The 18,495-nt window shown below is 36.1% G+C and overlaps 1 protein-coding gene across 17 annotated transcripts in view; it reads left to right on the forward strand.

The window, feature by feature from the left end:
* The window catches only part of LOC127696398 (uncharacterized), an 837,478-nt gene that overhangs the window by 782,501 nt on the left and 36,482 nt on the right, over positions 1-18,495 (forward strand). The window contains exons 3-4 of one of the 17 annotated variants that reach the window (XM_052199094.1): positions 2,227-2,329; positions 12,351-12,448. The exons of the other annotated variants lie outside the window; for them this stretch is intronic. Coding sequence (XP_052055054.1) covers positions 2,227-2,329; positions 12,351-12,448 — 201 coding nt within the window. The remainder of the gene's footprint in view (positions 1-2,226; positions 2,330-12,350; positions 12,449-18,495) is intronic. 17 annotated transcript variants of the gene reach the window in all.

Consider the following 18,495-nt stretch of genomic DNA (forward strand, 5'->3'; position numbering starts at 1 on the left):
ATTATTAGTCACGGTCATTTTGCAACTTAACCCACCTCTACTTCCCATGTTCTGGAATAAAATGTGTGTGTCCCTCTGTGCTGCACCCCCTTCCCCCTTTTTAAACTTTTGAGACTAGACATCACAATATAGACTTGGCTGGCCTCAGAGTTGTGGTGCTCTTCCTGCCTTTTTTTTTAAAGCTATTAAAGATTGTTATATGCCCTTCTTTTGTACTTCTTTAACCCCTATTCCTTGTACTACTTTTAGGTTACCTATTTCACATTGTCCTTACTTATATATTTTTCTGGAACAATGAACCCATGATAGTCAAATGCTAGGTAATACAATACAGGCTGCAACTATAATGAATAGGATTTTTAACAGAAGTCAAGATTATTTAATAAATTATTTTTAAAAAGGTTTCAAAGATAGGAGGGTAGTTCTTGAGCTAGACCTCAAAGGAACCATTCCCATCAACACTAAAGTGTGTATGTGTATTCTTTTTTAGTAGCTAGCAACATAGTTGGGATTCAGTGAAAGGTATATGATTATAAACATAATAAGTTTAAAATGCAAATCATATCTTAATGGTATTTTAAAATACAGATTTTATCTGTTTGCTTTGCTTATTAGATTTATAAAATCTGTGTTCAAAATCCAAGAAAAGAAGTTCTTTGTGTTAAAATACAATTTAATTCTTTATTTTTACCATTTTGTTGTTGTTGTCTGCATGTTGTGATGTACATTAATTACTTTATTGTTAGTTGGACAAAATAATTGATCAAAACAGCTTTAGGAAAAATTGTTTATGGTTCATCAATTATTTAGTTCGTCATGCTTGGTAAGGTATGATAGCTGCAATGTGACAGCAGTAAAATGATGGGAGTGGGTATGAGTCTTGTATTCTGTTTCACAATCCTTTTAGAATAGTTCCAACCACATTCCAAATTAAACTGTTTTAGAAGCACCCTCAGACATGCACAAGAGGTGTGTCTCCCAAGTAATTTCAAATTCCAGTAGATTGACAAATGAAGATGGACCTAATAGCCCTATATGAAGTTGTAATTGTTGAACTAAAACCACCTTTGATTGCTCAAAGTTATGGAGTTAGTGCTTCCATAGTTACCAGCACACTGTTTGGCATTTTATAGTACTCTGTGTTGTATTATATTTGCTTTCATGATTAGATGGCTCATCTTGATGATGGGCAAGTACTGTATGAGAATCATGCACTCATTTAGATTTCTGGCAAGTCCTTTCTGAACTGCTCTTAAACATGTTTTGTCCTTACTCACTGCCCAGTTTGAATCAGTCAGTCCTCAGCTCTCTTGACAAAATAATAACTTTTCTGGTGATTGTTGTGTATACTTACTATCATGATTCTTATCCTGCCTTCAAAGATGAAAGTATATTAAAATTATCAAATTATATAGTATACCTATTATATATACCTATAGGTATATATAGAATACCTCTAATGTCAGTTACACTTACTTAAGGCTATTTGAAAAACTCATGCGATCTGCCCATTACAAAGGCATCCTTATTTTATTACGTCCATCTCTGTAAACTCTTAAGGTTATACTCTTCCTAACCTGTTGTTTGATGATCCTTTGTTGGCCTTTGTTTTTCTACCTTACTAGTTCCTTGTCTCGATTCTTAATTTTCTGCCCTCATCATCTATTCTTCATGGCAGAACACTGTTTAGAAGAGAAGAATCTTATGATACCATCACTATTTCTGTAGGCACCAGCTATTCTTAGAAAGCTATTCCTGTTGCATAGTTGAATGTACCTCAAGGCATCATGGCAATCAGACAGATGTTAATGTAAGTAAGAGTTGAAAACACTCGGCAATTCTGACGTAAAAGTGCTTTTGGTTGTTTTTTAAGAATTAGTCTTAAAGGCTATAGAAAACTTGCCATTTCTGATTTGATTTGACTTTTGATTTTCTTTCAACTAAAATCTCTTGTGAGAATCAGCCTTATTTGCATTTTGATTGCCTCTCATAAAACCTACCCAGAATGCTAAGAGCTTTGGTTGAATCCCAAGGTAGATGTAGGAAGACAAAACAATTCCATCTGGATAGGTTAATATACCCATGGCTTCCTTGTTGTATGGAAATGTTATAGTTATGAAGCAGCATTTTAATAGTTTTCATAGTTTATAGCTTATTTATGGTCATACTTTACCTGTTGGAGAAAAACTGTTTTAAAGTTTTTATTGAAATTTTCTTTTTCCACAGAACTCAACAAAAATCCAGTGGAAGGCTTTTCAGCAGGTTTAATAGACGACAATGATCTCTATCGTTGGGAAGCCCTTATTATTGGTCCTCCAGATACACTTTAGTAAGTATACTGGAACTGACTGACATCTTCACTCCTTCAACTAAAATTAAAACTTAATTTTGAAAATTGAAAAAAATTCTAAAGTAGCAAGCAAAATGGTTATATCGAGTATCATTTCAATGTGATCATGTGTAGAGCCTTTGGGTTATGCTTGAAGCTCTAATGTCTAAAACATGTTTTTAAAAAGATAGCTTCAGAAATTTAAGCTATGTTGCTGCTGGAATAAATATGTTATGAAAAGCTTTTTCTAGTGAGGTTATATGTAACCCCCCCCCCCACACACACACACAGGGTTTTTCTGTGTAGCCCTGGCTGTCCTGGAACTTTCTCTGTAGACCAGATTAACCTCAGAATCAGAGATCTGCGTGGTTCTGCCCCCTGAATCCTGGGATTTAAGATGTGTGCTATGTGCTACTATTGCCTGACTGTAAATAATTTACACACACACACACACACACACACACACCCCTTCTATAATTTAGGATATTAATTTTTGTAAGCTTGGAGGAGAAGAGAAAATTTCATCTCTAATTATATATTTATGTGTGCTTCTGTGAGATTATGTTCATGTGAATGAAGGTGCACTAGGAGGCCATAGCTGTTGGATCCCCTGGAGCTGGAGTAACACCTGATTGTAAACTGTTTGATATGAGTATTAAGATCAAATTCAAATCCTTTAGAGGCTCTTAACCTCTGAGCCATTGCTCCAGCCAAAAGAGAAAAAAGTCCTATGCAATTTAGAGAAATTTCTCAGTAGTTAAGAGTACTGAGGTCCTAGGTTCAATTCCCTATGGAAATGATTTTCCTTCTCATGTTTACCATGCCTTGACCCCAAAGGAAAGGAAAACACCATAATTAAGGATGACAGTTTTACTATTTTTTTAACACTACTTTTTAAAAATAATTTATTTTTCTTTTATGTTCATTAGTGTTTTGACTTCATGTAGGTCTATGTGAGGGTGTTTGATCTCCTGCAACTGGAATTATAGACAAGTGTGAGCTGCCATGTGGGTTCTGGGACTTGAACCCAGGTCCCCTGGAAGAGCAGCCAGTGCTCTTAACTGCTTAGCTACCTCTCCAGCCCCAGTTTTACTGTTCTTAATGCCTTATTTATTAAAGAATAAGATTGCAATTTTTTTCTTTTTAAAAACAGCTCCTTTTTATGTAATTAAATCAATTAATATCTATGTGTATGGTGTTTTGCATGCAGATATATTCACTGTGTTTGTCTGGTATCTGAGGAGGTGGATGGCATGGGAACCTCTAGAACTGTACTTATAGATGGCTGTGACCTGTCCACCAATAGGTGCTGGGAATTGAACCTAGGGCCTCTGGAAGAACAGCCAGTACTCTTAACTAATGAGACATCTCTCTGGCCCTGAGATTTTTACATAGAATGTATTCTGTATATCTGTGTTTTACGACTTGAGGGAACTTTCAAGGTCTATTTTAATAATTTTATAACCTGGTCTTCACAGAGTATAGTTTATAAGACTATATTTTGTTAGTTTAGTGTTAGGACATAAAATAACTTATTAACTGACTACCAGTTGTTGAAAATGAGGCGAATGAGCTAGAGAATGATAACAGATCTTTACATCTGCAATTCTTTGGGACTGCACTTCCTTCTTGTAAGTCCTTCCCCCTAGCCCTCAAGTAGCTGTTTGAATATATATATATATATATATATATATATATATATATATATATATATATATATATATATATATATATATTCAAAAAGTGGATATATATAAAAAGAAGGGCTGGTGAAGATGACTCAATAAATGTTTGCTATAGAAATGTGATGACAATTCCCAGAACCCATGTAAAAAAGTGTAATGTAGTAGCCTGTGTTTGTGATCCCAACACTCCTGTTGCAAGATGAGAGATAGAAATAGGAGAATTAACCCAGTTATCTTGGAGTAGACATTTGGCAGTAATGAAAGAAGCTCCCTCAAAAATACGGTGGAAAAAGAGAGGAAAAAGTTAAAGCAATGTGGGAGTTCATGTTTTACACAGTGGGCAAAAGGTGGTTCATGCTTTGTTATAGTTTTTAGCAGTCATTGTTGCTCATATGTTTCTGTTTTGTTTTTGTTTTTTTTTTGGATTTGGTTTTTTGAAACAGGTTTCTCTGTGTAGCCCTAGCTGTCCTGGAAATCACTCTGTAGACCAGGCTGGCCTTGAACTCAGAAATCCGCCTACCTCTGCCTCCCAAGTGCTGGGATTAAAAGCTTGCGCCACCACCGCCCGGCTTCATATGTTTCTTTGAAAACAACATATGTTTCTTTGAAAATTGATATATTTGCATCCATCAGTTTTGCCAGTTGATTTAGGTGAATCTGGTCATGGCATGGCATTAGGATTCTTTCATAGCTGCCAGTAGCCACCAGAAACCAGTTTAGAGAAAACTCCCTCACAATCACATTGTTATTTGAGGTAAATTTTATAAATTTTGCAAATCATACTATGTAAGTAACCTGGTCTATGATCCTAACACAGTTCTGGTCTGTTCTTCATGTTTATTCTTCTGTGTTTAAAATAGTGTTTGGTTTTTTTCCCTCCAGGCACAGTACCTCTAGGGGATACAGAGGAACATTCTGATGATAGGATTCCTTTACCCTTAGTGTAGCTATAAAATAATGAGAATTATTCTCCTAAACCAAGTTCTTATGGAACATTGTTTAGGAATCCAGGCTTAAAGCTTCAACTCTTAAGGGCTCACTGAATTTTTTATCCTTACATGCATTTGTGTCAAGTATTATTAGTTGATCAACAAACACACACACTTCTGGGTTTTTAAAAGATAGCTACTCGAGCATGTGGTGCAAACTTTTAATCCCAGCACCAGGCAGCAGGACTCATAGTGATACCCTGTCTCATATAAAGTCCATATGGTAAGACCATTTTAGTTAACAGCTCATTCTTTTTATTAACACCCCATTTTACTGCCCCCTCCCCGCGCGCGTGTGTGAGGCCAGGTTGGCCTCAAACTCAGAAATTTGCTGGCTTTTGTCTCTTGAGTGCAGGAATTAGAGGCATGTATAACTACTGCCTAGCTTATTTTTATTATCTATAATTATGTGCTCATGTTGTAGAAATTTTAAATCCCAATCCCGAGTTTCTACCCTCCTTTGATCATTCAGTTCCTGGATAAAAGACACACTCAAACTTTGTATTTGTAATAAGCCTTAATCAGCATTAAGAGCTGGGGAGATATCTATCCTCTATAGTATTATTTCTGTTTCCCAGCCAATAGTCCTATTATATAATTTGCCATGTTTCTTCTGGGTTGCACTTAACTCTAACTGGCCATACAACATGGCCATTACTTCAAGATTAATCTAACTGGTGGCAGCTTCTCCTCCATTCACTTCCTTCTTTCCCTTTCTCAAGGTTTTCCTCTGACCTCCAGCCCTGGAATCCCAATCCCTGCCTATGTCTGCAGGCTGTGAGCATCTTTATTTACCAATCGGAAATAACTTGGGGCCAAGGTCACATAGCACCAATTGACTCTACTTTAGGACTCTCTGATCTTTGGAGCAATGCTAATACTGGTCTTGAGGAACCAGTATTAGCACTAGAATACAAGCAATATCAAGCCAACCCAGTACATATACAGGTCTCTGTGTAGGTATGTGTATGTGAGTGGAGTTGCTTCTCAGAGGTTGAACTTGTAAGATCTCGTTGGAACCGTGCTTGTAGTGGTTGTGAGCCACCTGACTCCTCAAACAGATCAATGCTGTTAACTGCTGAACCATCTGCCATCTATTCAACTCTGGTTGTGGGTTATAAAATGTATTTCTCACTGTATGTTTCTAAAAGTGTTGGCTGTTGGTTTGTAATGTGAATAGCAGACATGTTTTTGGCAACTTTGAATGTACTAATGAGACACTGGCCACTTCATCCAGTGCTTTTCTGAAATCTGTAACTTTTGTTTAGGGAAGAAGAGAACGTGTGCCTGGGACAGGTCCTGAGAAAATAGCTAGAAAGGTGTCAGGACAAAGGACAGGGAAAGACTTTATAAATGGAAGCTTTTTAAAATGTTACTTGTTGGGGGAGATAGGTACTAGGACAATTTTATTAGAGTTTGAAAGAAAAACCCGAGATCTGGCAAACTAAATCTTAATAGCTTCTTAGTGGAGGACAATGGAGGAGAGAAGGAGAAGACCCTGCCATTTAAACTGTCCACATAAGAGGTTAGTTTACATGGCTGTGGTGGAGGGTGGGAGGGAGCTTAGAAAAAGAGTAAGGAAGCACAAAATTTTGGGGAAAGGGCCAAGTGGTAAGGCAGTGGCTCTCAACCTGTGAGGCACAACCCCTTGTGGTGGTTGAATGACCCTTTCATAGAGGTCATATCAGATACCATCCTGCATATCATATTTACATTTATGATTCATAACAAAAGCAAAATTACAGTCATGAAGTAGCAGCAAAAAATTATTTTATTGTTGGAGGTTGCCACAACATGAGGATTGCAACATTAGGAAGGTTAAGAACTACTGTGTTAGGGAAGTGTGCTTACAAAAGAAAGATAAAGGGCTGGAGAGATGGCTCAGCAGTTAAGAGCACTGACTGCTCTTCCAGAGGTCCTGAGTTCAATTCCCAGCAACTACATGGTGGTTCACAACCATCGTTAATGGGATTTGATGCTCTTTTCTTGTGTGTCTGAAGATAGCTGCAATGTACTCATATATAAAATAAATAAACCTTAAAGGAAGGGGTGGATGGGGGAACAGGGGGAGGGAAGAGGGCTTATGGGACTTTCGGGGAGTGGGGAGCCAGAAAAGGGGAAATCATTTGGAATGGAAGTAAAAAATATATCGAATAAAAAAAAAGCTAAAGAAGACAAGGAAAAGCAGACAGACTTAAATGACATTTACAAGGCTGTTAATTCTAAGTACTTTATAGTATGTTCTTAAAAAGCACTTATTGACTTAAGTGCAAGAAAGTGATCTTGTAGTTATTTCAATAATGTGAAGAGGATAGACTGATTGAAAATAAGTTGGCATGGATTTGAGTGGTATTTAAATCTCAGTGATAGTGGTCTGAGGTGTTAACTCAGAGAAAGTGTTATGCCAAAATTCTGTAAAAATATGGTATGCTGTTTTGTGATAGTATAACTAACCTTCACTTAATTACTAAAGGACACTCCACACTATTTACAGTCTGTGTAATCAGTGCCTAGTACATTTAAGTGTTACTTTAAGACTGATAGTTGCCATGGCTGTTACAGAGAGAAACATCTTGAAAAACAAAACAAAAAGATTGATAGTTACTGAGTATTTATGTAGTGTGATGGCTTATATGCTTGTTCCAAGCAGTGGCACTATTAGGAGGTATGGCCTTGTTGGAATAGGTGTGTCACTGTGGGTGTGAGCTTAAGACCCTCACCCTAGCTGCCTCGAAGTCAGCCCTACTAGCTGCCTTCAGATGAAGATATGTAACTCTCAGCTTCTCCTGTACCAGTGAGTATCTGGATTCCTGCTTTGATGACAATGGACTAACCTCTAAACTGTAAGCCAACCCCAATGAAATATTGCCTTTTATAAGACTTGCCTTGGTCGTGGTATCTGTTCACAGTAGTAAAGCTCTAAGACATGTAGTTATTTTACCCATCTTCACCTAGCATAATTTTTTTTAAATCTGTATCCAATATTGAATTTTTCTAGTGCTGCCAAGAATAGATTTTCTTAGCCAGGTTTGCTGGTGCATGGCTTTAATCCCAGCATTTGGGAGGCAGAGACAAGCTGATCTTTGAATTTGAGGCCAGCCTAGTCTATAGAGAGAATTCTAGGACAGTCAGTGCTACAGAGAGAAACCCTATCTTGACCCAAACCGCTTCCTCCAAGTAACTTTTCTTATGTGTATCACGTTTGGAAAGAAAGGACCAAGCTCTTTAGGCAAGTGCTGGACCACTGACAGATTCTGAACCCCAAAATAGAGTTTTTTGTTTTTGTTTTTGTTTTTGTTTTTAATTGAAAAGGGGGTCTTGATATGTAGTTTGGGTTACTTTAAATTCAGTAGGCCTTCTGCCTCATACTTTCCAATGCTAGATTATAGGCATGTGCCATACCCAGTTAAGACTTTTGTGATTTAATTTACAAAAATAACAAAAGGAGGTTTTGTGCCAGAAATATGACCTTGGTTTTCAAATGTTCAGGAGTTGGTTATATAATTCCTTAACATCATGTTAATTGTTCCAATACTTTCTACCAATACTTTCTACATGGAGAAATATTTTTACTTCACTGCTACTTCAATGTCTTTTTTCTTCCCCATAGTCAAATCTTTTTATGTGTGAACAATAATAAATACAGTCTGTCTGTCTACTTTGTGATTTTTACCTATGAGTTTTTTAGTTCCTCTGTCCTAACTTGACACTGAAAGTTTGTATACTCACAAATTGGCTGCCACTAAGCCAGGTGGGTTTTTTTAATTTTTTAATTTATTAATTATTTTATTTATTTATTTATTTATTTATTTATTTATTTATTTATGTAAGGTGGTTTTTTTGGGGAGTGGGTAAAGTGAGGTAGGAGAGGCACAGGTAGATGATCCTTAGGTAAAGTAGAGGATAAGTGAATCCATTTAAAAAAAAAAACATTTGAGAACTAGCGTAATTATTAGAAAAACATCTGCCTTAAAATTTTTTAGGGCAACACTATTAAGTAAATTTGACAATTAATTATTTAATTACACAATTTAGAGGGGCAGTAGCTACTTTTTAGCATGAGAATTCCAGTCAGATATTGTGAAGCTTTTGAATGAATTAAATCAACCAAAATGAAGTGACCTGGGAGAAATGAGGTGCAGATATTTTGTAGAGACTTTTCTAATACCCCTTTACATATATTCTTGGCTCTTTTATGGATTTCTAGCTTTCTCAAATTCTGTCTGTCTACTTATTTTCTACTCTAATTTTAAAATGCTTATTTTTAAGACTAATTACTTTCTTTTTAATCCTTGATATCTGTGCTACATTTTATGTTCATCCCTCCATGGGAAAAAAACAGCTTTTAAAAAAACTAAAAAGATTGTGTTCATGTGTCTGAATGAGTAATATAAACATCACATGGGTGCAGGTGCCCCTGGAGGCCTGAAGAAGGCACTGGATCCCTGAAATTGGAGGACCAGGCAGCTGTGAGCTGCCACATGCAGATGCTGAGAACTGAGCCTTTGCAAGAGTAGTAAGTGCTCTGTGTCATTCCTCCAGCCCTACATCGTTCCTTTTTCATGGTTATGCTTTATACTAGCTTTATTTTATTTTTTTCACTTCTAGCTAATTTCTGATGACTTATTATTTGGAGGCCGGGTCTCATGTATCCAAGACTAGCCTTCAGTACCTTGCTATATATTAGAGGACCTCTGTTCCTAGTTGTCTTTCTGCTAGTCTCCTCCCATTGCCTCAGAAACTAGTTTTATTCCTTTTTTAGAGACCTTTATTTGTATTATGTACCACCCTCTTTTAATCCCCCACCCTTAAAATCAAGAGAAAAGATCTTTCTCAGGCTGATATGGTCTTTATTATTTGACTAGGCTGGCCTTGAACTTATGAGAATCACCTTGAGTTGCCAAGCATGCACAACCACACAGACTCTCCATATATAAATGTTAATTTTTTCACCAAATTATCCCCTTCATTGTGCGCTTTACCATTTTTCCATTTAATCTTTTATGAACTTTTTCTTACTGTTTTCATCAAGTGTGATTTTCTTTTCAGACTCTGAGCCCTCAGCTTACCTCCTTACTATTTGGAAATATTTGATATTAATAGCACGCCCTAGCTCCCCACGTCCCCTTTAATGTTTACCCTGTGCATGCAGTGCCTATGGAGTCCAGAAGAGGGCGGCTGATAGCCTTGGAATTAGAGTTACAGATGCTTGTCTCTGTGTGTGTTGGGAATTAAACCCTGGTTTTCTGGAATATCAGCTAGTTCCCTCAACTGCTAAATAATCTCAAACATTTTTTAAGCAGAAAAAAGTAATAAAATCCAGTATTTATAATTAAAATTTCAATCTGTACTGAAATGTGTAAAGCACATTAAAAGGATCCCATGTCTTATATCCTACAGTTGATAACTGTTACATGTAACGTGTTGTTCTTATTGTTATTATTGCTGTCATCATCATCATCATCATCATCATCACCATTTGATTTTGTTTTTGAGACAGGGTTTCACTATGTATCTTTGGCTGTCCTGGAACTCACTCTGGAAACCAGGCTGGCTTCCAACTCAGAGCCTGGCTTTTTTCTTTTGAGATAGGATCTCTGCCATTTTTTCTTTCCTATATTCTTTTTAAAGATTAATTTATGTTTATGAATGCACTGTAGCTATTTTCACATATATCAGAGGACATCAGATCCCATTACAGATGGTTGTGAACCACCATGTGGAATTGAACTCAGGACCTCTGGAAGAGCAATCAATGAGTGCTCGAACTGCTGAACCATCTCTCCAGCCCCTCACTTTTTTTTTAGTATACATATATAGCAATATCTCTATTCATAATCCCGCACTACAATCCTCCAAGCTCATAACCACAGTGACTAGAGACTTCTCCCAAACTTGAAGGATGAAGAACAGCATTCTGTTGAGTGTTAACATTACACATGGGCTAAACAGACCAGCAAATAGTCAGCAGGATTGGAACCTGTGCTTGGAGAAGGGATTTCTAGTCTATTGCCTTAACCACTTGGCTGTGACCACAGCTGTGTTTCTATTTTTATGTCAGTGTACAAACATCTGTCCCCATCTTTTAAAAATTACTTATTAGTGTGAGTGTGCATAATGTGTATGTGGGTATGTGCTCCACAGCATAGATAAAGAGGCCAGGTGACAAATTTGTAGAGTTTGTTCTTTCCATCCATCTTTAAGTAGGTTTTGGTGACAGAGCTCAGGTGTCAGGCTTGTGTATCAAGTGCCTTTATTTCCTGAACCATCTTATCAGTCTAATACACACCTTTTAGAGATTGGGTCTTGCTGTGTAGCCCAGGATGACCTTGAGCTAGATATCAGGTGCTAGAATTCCATGTGAATATCACCATTTAGTCATTTTTGCTTCCTAAGGCTGGCTTGATTTCTTCTAGCTGTATGGACAGTTACTTGTGAGTTGCCATTTGGGTGCTGGGAATCAAACCTATATCCTCTGCAAGAATAAGTACTCTTAACAATTGAATAATTTCTGTAGTCTCCAGTTAGCATTCACATAATTCATCTGCTCAGGGATTGCTATTCACAGTGGACTGGGTCCTCCCATGTCAGTCATCAGTCATGACAATCTTTCACAGACATTATCATAGGCAAATATGACCCAGAAAATTCTTTAATGGAAGTGTTCTCCTTTCAGGTGGTTCTAGGGTCAAGTAGATAATAAAAACTAACCAAGACACAAGCCATTTTCAGAGTGTTACTGGGTAGTACATTAGATAGTACAGACAGAGTATCAATATTGCAGCATTTCCATTCTGGAAAGTTAGTAGTATAAAACCTCTCTGGGAGACGTTTTTATTTATTACTGTCCTTCTAATGAAGTTTTAATATATGATGAAATGAACAAGCGAGATAAATAGAAGTATGGCAATCTGATATCAGAAAGGGAAATCACAAAATATATGCCTAAACTTTAAGATGAGAAAGAGGTCTGGGTATGACCAGAGCATAGAAGAAAGATTATTTGAAACCAATATAGAAAATTCAGCAAATTGAATCATGTAGACAAGATTAAACTTCCTGAATTTCATTTGAAGACATATACTGAAAAGACTTTTACCATATCACCAATAATCTGATCTGGACACCTCTGTTTCCAAGTGTTCCTTTTAGTTTTACTAATTATCTGAGAGTTTAGGAAAGCAGAACTTATAGTAGTTTATTAAATTGTGTATTTGTATTTAGGAAACTAGTATTTTTGTCTACCTTTTTTGTTGGCTTATCATCTGTACCCTTTTATTTGTCTGATTGAGTACTTATAAAGAATAACATAAATTCATGAACCTGGTTTTTCTTTTATTTTTTCAGTGAAGGTGGTGTTTTTAAGGCTTATCTCATTTTCCCAAAAGATTATCCCCTCCGGCCTCCTAAAATGAAATTCATTACAGATATTTGGCCCCCAAATGGTAAGTTTTCTAATTTTATTTTCACATTTGCAAGTTTAATGATCTGTCACTAAAGATTTCACAACTATCTCAGTAAAAGTGCTAAGTGATTTTATGGTTTTTTTGTGCATATGGTCTTGTAATTGACTCTAAATACAAAGGTTCTTAGGTTCTTTCCTTCCTTCCTTCCTTCCTTCCTTCCTTCCTTCCTTCCTTCCTTCCTTCCCTTCCCTTCCCTTCCCTTCCCTTCCTTCCTTCCTTCCTTCCTTTCCTTCCTTCCCTTTTCTTTCTTTTTCCTTAGTTTTCTGCTTTGTTTGGAGATGAGGAGTAGCAGGCTTGAGTTCCAGATCAACATGGACCTCACTATGTAGCTAAAGTTTGCCTTGAACTTTTGGTAATCTTTGTGTCTTAAGTTGCCAATTGGTCGGCTTACAGGCAAGAGCCGCTACCACACTCTGGGAATGTTTACCTAGCATGCACAAAATCTTAGATTTGCACTTCAAAATTGCATAAAATGTATGTGGTGATGATGCAAACATGTACTCTTCTAGCTATATAACAAAGAAAGTTGTAAAGGTGTATCCCAAAATCTTATAGATTGCAGAATTATTTATGTTAGCTAAAAAGTTATGGCTAAAAGTTAGCCATAATACTAGTGCCTATCAGTTGATGAAAGTAAAAGCAAACTACTGCATATACATATAATGAAACGTGATTTGATTTATAAAAGTGTTTGGTATGATTTGGTAACAAAAAAGTGAAACCAGATGCCTTTGGTATCTGTCAGTGTCTGCCTTCACATGCACGGCCATACACAGGCATATGTTCATACATGGAAAATAAATATTTTTTTCAAATTAACAAACAGATGGAAGCAATCATTTAATAATTCCACTTATGAAATTTCAAGAATATGCAACTCTGAAGAGTATATTCATGGTTGTTTAGGACTGCTGGACAGCTTGAAGGGGAGAAGGGTCAATATAGATTATAAAAGAATTTGTGGGGGTGGTAATGACGACAAAAGTTCCTAAAAATGTGTGTGCTTTGGTTGTATAACTGAGAAGTGTACTATATAGAAACAATTGGATTGTATGCTTCAACTAGATGAATAATGTGTTGGGTGTTAAAGTTATTATGGAGATAGCTGGTAAAATTGTTCAGTGAGTTAAAGTTCTTGCCATGGAAGCCTAGTAATCTGAGTTTGATCCCTGGAATCCATATAGAGGTAGAGATCGCATTCCACTAAGTTATGCTCTGGCCTCTGCACATGGTCTGTGGCCTATGTGTTCATAGATACACACAATAATAATAATAAAATAATTTCCAAAAACACTACATAGCAAATAGTAATTTGTGTAGCTTAGATGTATGTCAGTTTAGACCTCTCTCTCTCTTCTGTTGTTGGTTTTTACTTGTTTGTCATTTTGGTTTAGTTTTTTGTTTGTTTGTTTGGTTGGTTGGTTGGTTCTTTTATTTTTGAGACAGGTTGTCACTGTAACATTGGCTGGCCTGAAATTATGTATGTAGATCAGGCTGGCATTAAACTCAGAAATTATCCTGCTTTTGCCTGTCATGTGCTGGAATTAAAGATTTGTACTGTCATGCCTAGCTTTCTTTTTTTTTTTTTTTTTTTTTTTAAGAAACAAAAGTCCCTTTAATGAAAACCTTACAAAATTATCCCAAATTGCACGTGATTTTTTTTCAATTCTTTTTTTTATTATTATTTATTTACATTTCAAATGATTTCCCCTTTTCTAGCCCCCCCAACTCCCCGAAAGTCCCGTAAGCCCCCTTCTCTTCCCCTGTCCTCCCTCCCACCCCTTCCCAGTTCCCCGTTCTGGTTTTGCCAAATACTGTTTCACTGAGTCTTTCCAGAACCAGGGACCACTCCTGCTTTCTTCTTGTATCTCATTTGATGTGTGGATTATGTTTTGGGTATTCAGTTTTCTAGGTTAATAACCACTTATTAGTGAGTGCATACCATGATTCACCTTTTGAGTCTGGGTTACCTCACTTAGTATGATGTTCTCTAGCTCCATCCATTTGCCTAAGAATTTCATGAATTCATTGTTTCTAATGGCTGAATAGTACTCCATTGTGTAGATATACCACATTTTTTGCATCCACTCTTCTGTTGAGGGATACCTGGGTTCTTTCCAGCATCTGGCAATTATAAATAGGGCTGCTATGAACATAGTAGAGCATGTATCCTTATTACATGGTGGGGAATCCTCTGGGTATATGCCCAGGAGTGGTATAGCAGGATCTTCTGGAAGTGAGGTGCCCAGTTTTCGGAGGAACCGCCAGACTGATTTCCAGAGTGGTTGTACCAATTTGCAACCCCAACAGCTGTGGAAGAGTGTTCCTCTTTCTCCGCACCCTCTCCAACACCTGCTGTCTCCTGAATTTTTAATCTTAGCCATTCTGACTGGACAGGGTTTTCAAGTGGATTTAGTATTAGAAATAAATCCATTTGTAAAGAGCAATGAGATGAAAGGGAAAAAATAACAGACAAAACATTGTATGGGGAATTAAGAGCATTTTGGCAAAATAAATGTAAATATTAAGTGTATAGCTAGCTATAGAGTTAATAATTAACATCTCACAGAGAACATAGTTGTCATTCAACATACTTTTGGAAACGTTGCTTAAATCAGAGATCACTAGAATTTAAACAGTGTCAGTATAGAAGAACTTTTGTCTTGAATAAGACAGCCATAATGGCATCAGTGTTTATTTCTGATGACTATATAAATGACATATTTATTTTAAAAGTGTGATTCGGCATGATTCTAATTTTGGTCATTCAACTTGGAATGCATTCTACCAACATTTAATGATGAATCTTGAAGACATGATAATTGAAATATGACAAATTTAAAAGAACAAAACTGATTGTGTGATTCTGCTTCAGTGAAATATTTAATTAAAATAGAACGGGGCATTTTAGACACTGACGATTTAGGGAAAGTAAAGAATTTGTATAGGCAATTTGATTTGAGGAAGATGTATAGTGGTTGTAATTGTGTATCATTGTGATTTTTAATTCTTAACTGAGAAATGGAAAAAATTGTAATTTTATTTGCTATATATAGTACAATAAAAATAAATTTCATGTCAACAGATATTAATTTGTTAATTAATGAGATAGATATTCTCATTTTTGAAGTGATGTGTAAAATTAAAATATTTTAAGATTCTATAGCTTTAAATCTAAAATGATTCAAATTTAAATGACTAGTAATTGTTTTTGTTTCTTGAGACAGGGTTTCTCTGTGTAGTCCTGGCTGTTCTGGAGCTCACTCTGTAAACTAGACTGGCCTCTAACTCTTAGAGATCTTCCTGCCTCTGCCTTCTGAGTACTGGGACAAAAAACATTCACCATTACTGTTCTACCAAATGATTGCTTTTTAAAAGTCATTTTCTTTTAAAATTGTTATTATTATTATTATTGTGGTGTTTGCTTATGTATGTATGTATGTATGTGTGTATGTATGTATGTATCCACCCATCCTATCTATCTATCTATCTATCTATCTATCTATCTATCTATCTATCTATCTATCTATCTACATACCTACCTATCTTCCTATCTATCTATCTATCTATCTATCTATCTATCTATCTATCTATCTATCTATCTATCTATCTATCTTATCTATCTATCTATCTAACTATCTATCTATCTTATCTGTCTATTATCTATCTATTATCTATCTTATCTATCTATCTATCATCTATCTTATCTATCTATTATCTATCATCTATCTATCCTATCTATCTATCCTATCTATCTATCTTATCTGTCTATCTATCTTATCTATCTATCTTATCTATCCTATGTATCTATGTATCTATCTATCTAATCTATCTTATCTATCATCTATCTATCTATCTTATCTGTCGTATCTAAGATAGATATCTTATCTATCTATCTTATCTATTCTACCTATCTTATCTATCTATCTATCAGGTCTTATCATCTACCCTTGGCTGGCATGGAACTCAGAAATTTGTCTGCTTCCACCTCCTATATTATGTGATTAAAGGCATGGGCCACCACGCTATATTATTATTAATTTGTTCTGTGTGTATGGGTGCTTTGCCTGCATGTAGGGGGGTCCTTGTATATGTGTACCTGGTGCCTCAAGATCACAAAAGTGGGTTTTGTATATCCTAGGACTACAATTATATAAGGTTGTGCTGCCACATAGTTGCTGGGTATCAAACTCAAGTCCTCTGGAAGAACAGCGAATACTCTTAACAATGGAGTAATCTTAACAGACTCATTAATGATTTGGGGGTTGGGGGTTGATACAAGGTCTCATGCATTCCAGGCTGGCCTTGATCTTGTAGCTAAGGATATCCTTGAACTACTAATCTTTCTATTTATTTTACCTCTTGAGTGTTGAACTTATAAATATGTGCTGTCATGACTGGTTTATAGGATGCTGGATGTGGGACCAAGGCTATGCATTCTGGGCAAGTCCTCTTTTCTCTGAGCTACATATACCCTTCAGTTCCTATCTTCCAAATCTTGATCTTAAGTAGATTCCTTCTGATGGAATTATATACAATTATTCAATCTCATTTTTTTCAAAGACAGTTCCTTATTTTGTAAAACGTAGTGGAAAACAAAAACAACATTTTGGGCTGAATGTTACAATGTTTAATACTGTTCCTTTTTTATTTGTTAATTCCATTTTGTTGGATTTCACAAGCCATGGGAGTGGGTTAAGAAGAGAAACCTCAGTTAAAGGAAAGTTTCTGTATAAATCAGCAAAAACATGAGTTTTTGATTACATGTGAAGAGTAATTTTGCTTTACAGTAGGGCTTCCAAAAGTACTTGTTGGATTGATTAATTTTATATCCCTTGACATACAAACACCCACCCTCCCTCCTTTCCTCCCTCCCTCCTTCTGTTTCTGTCTCTCCCTATTCCCTCAGTCTCCCTGTGTTCTTTAACCATGAGGTGGGATAGGAAGATTGCTAACAGGGACAGTTAAAACTCTTTAAAAACAACAGCCAACCAAACAAGCATACATATGTTATTACTGATTGAAATCTTTTTATACTCAGAAAATTTATTTATTCCTACTTGTTTTGTAAACTTCTTCAAGTAATAGTATTTTTGACAGAAGACATTTACTGTGAAAAGTTACTTTTATTAATTGCTGATATAATTATTTGAATATGTTTATAGATTAGCACTGTAGGATTTTTTGAGAATATTTACTTTTGGATAAAATAGTGCAAAGTGAGATATAGTTGTGTCTTTCTTTATCCCCTATAAAATTGAGGATATTTCTGTATTTCTACCCCACTGACTGTTACTATATGGAACTTGCATTTAAAATGAGTTTGTGAAGTAGATTATGAGTATCACTTATTTATTTTAAAGCTTTTGTTATTGTGTATATTTATGTTTATGAGTGTTCCGTGTGCATATATCTATGTGTACCATGTACCTATGGATGTAGGACAAAGGTGTTGGCTCCCCTGGAAGCAGAATTACAGATGATTGTGAATTGCCATGTGGGTGCTGGGCATTAAACTTAGGTCCTCTGCAAGAGCCCCAGTGTTATTAACCACTGCAACATCTCTCTAGCCCCTATTTTATTATTTTTAGTATGTGGATGTTTTGCATATATATATGCAAATATGCAAATATGCATATATATATATATATATGTCTGTATACCACATGCATGCCTGGTATCCACAGAGGCCAGAAAAGGGTGTCAGATTCTCTGGGACTGTAGGGTGTGAACTCTCATGTGAGTTCTCAGAATCGTACTCTGCTCTTCTGTGAGAGCAGACAGTGTTTCTAAAGATATATTTATTTTATATATGTGAGTACACTATATCAGACTTATGACACACCAGAAGAGGGCATCATATCTTATTACATTTTGTTGTTAGCCACCATGTGGTTGCTGGGAATTGAACTCAAGACCTCTGTAAGAGCAGTCAGTGCTCTTAGCCGCTGCCATTTCTCCAGCTCATGGCCAATGCTTCTAATCACTGAGATATCTCTCCAATGTGTGTCTTTCTTTGAGTCTGT

Source organism: Apodemus sylvaticus, chromosome 11 (genome assembly GCF_947179515.1).
Source record: "Apodemus sylvaticus chromosome 11, mApoSyl1.1, whole genome shotgun sequence".
Taxonomy (NCBI): Eukaryota; Metazoa; Chordata; class Mammalia; order Rodentia; family Muridae; genus Apodemus; species Apodemus sylvaticus.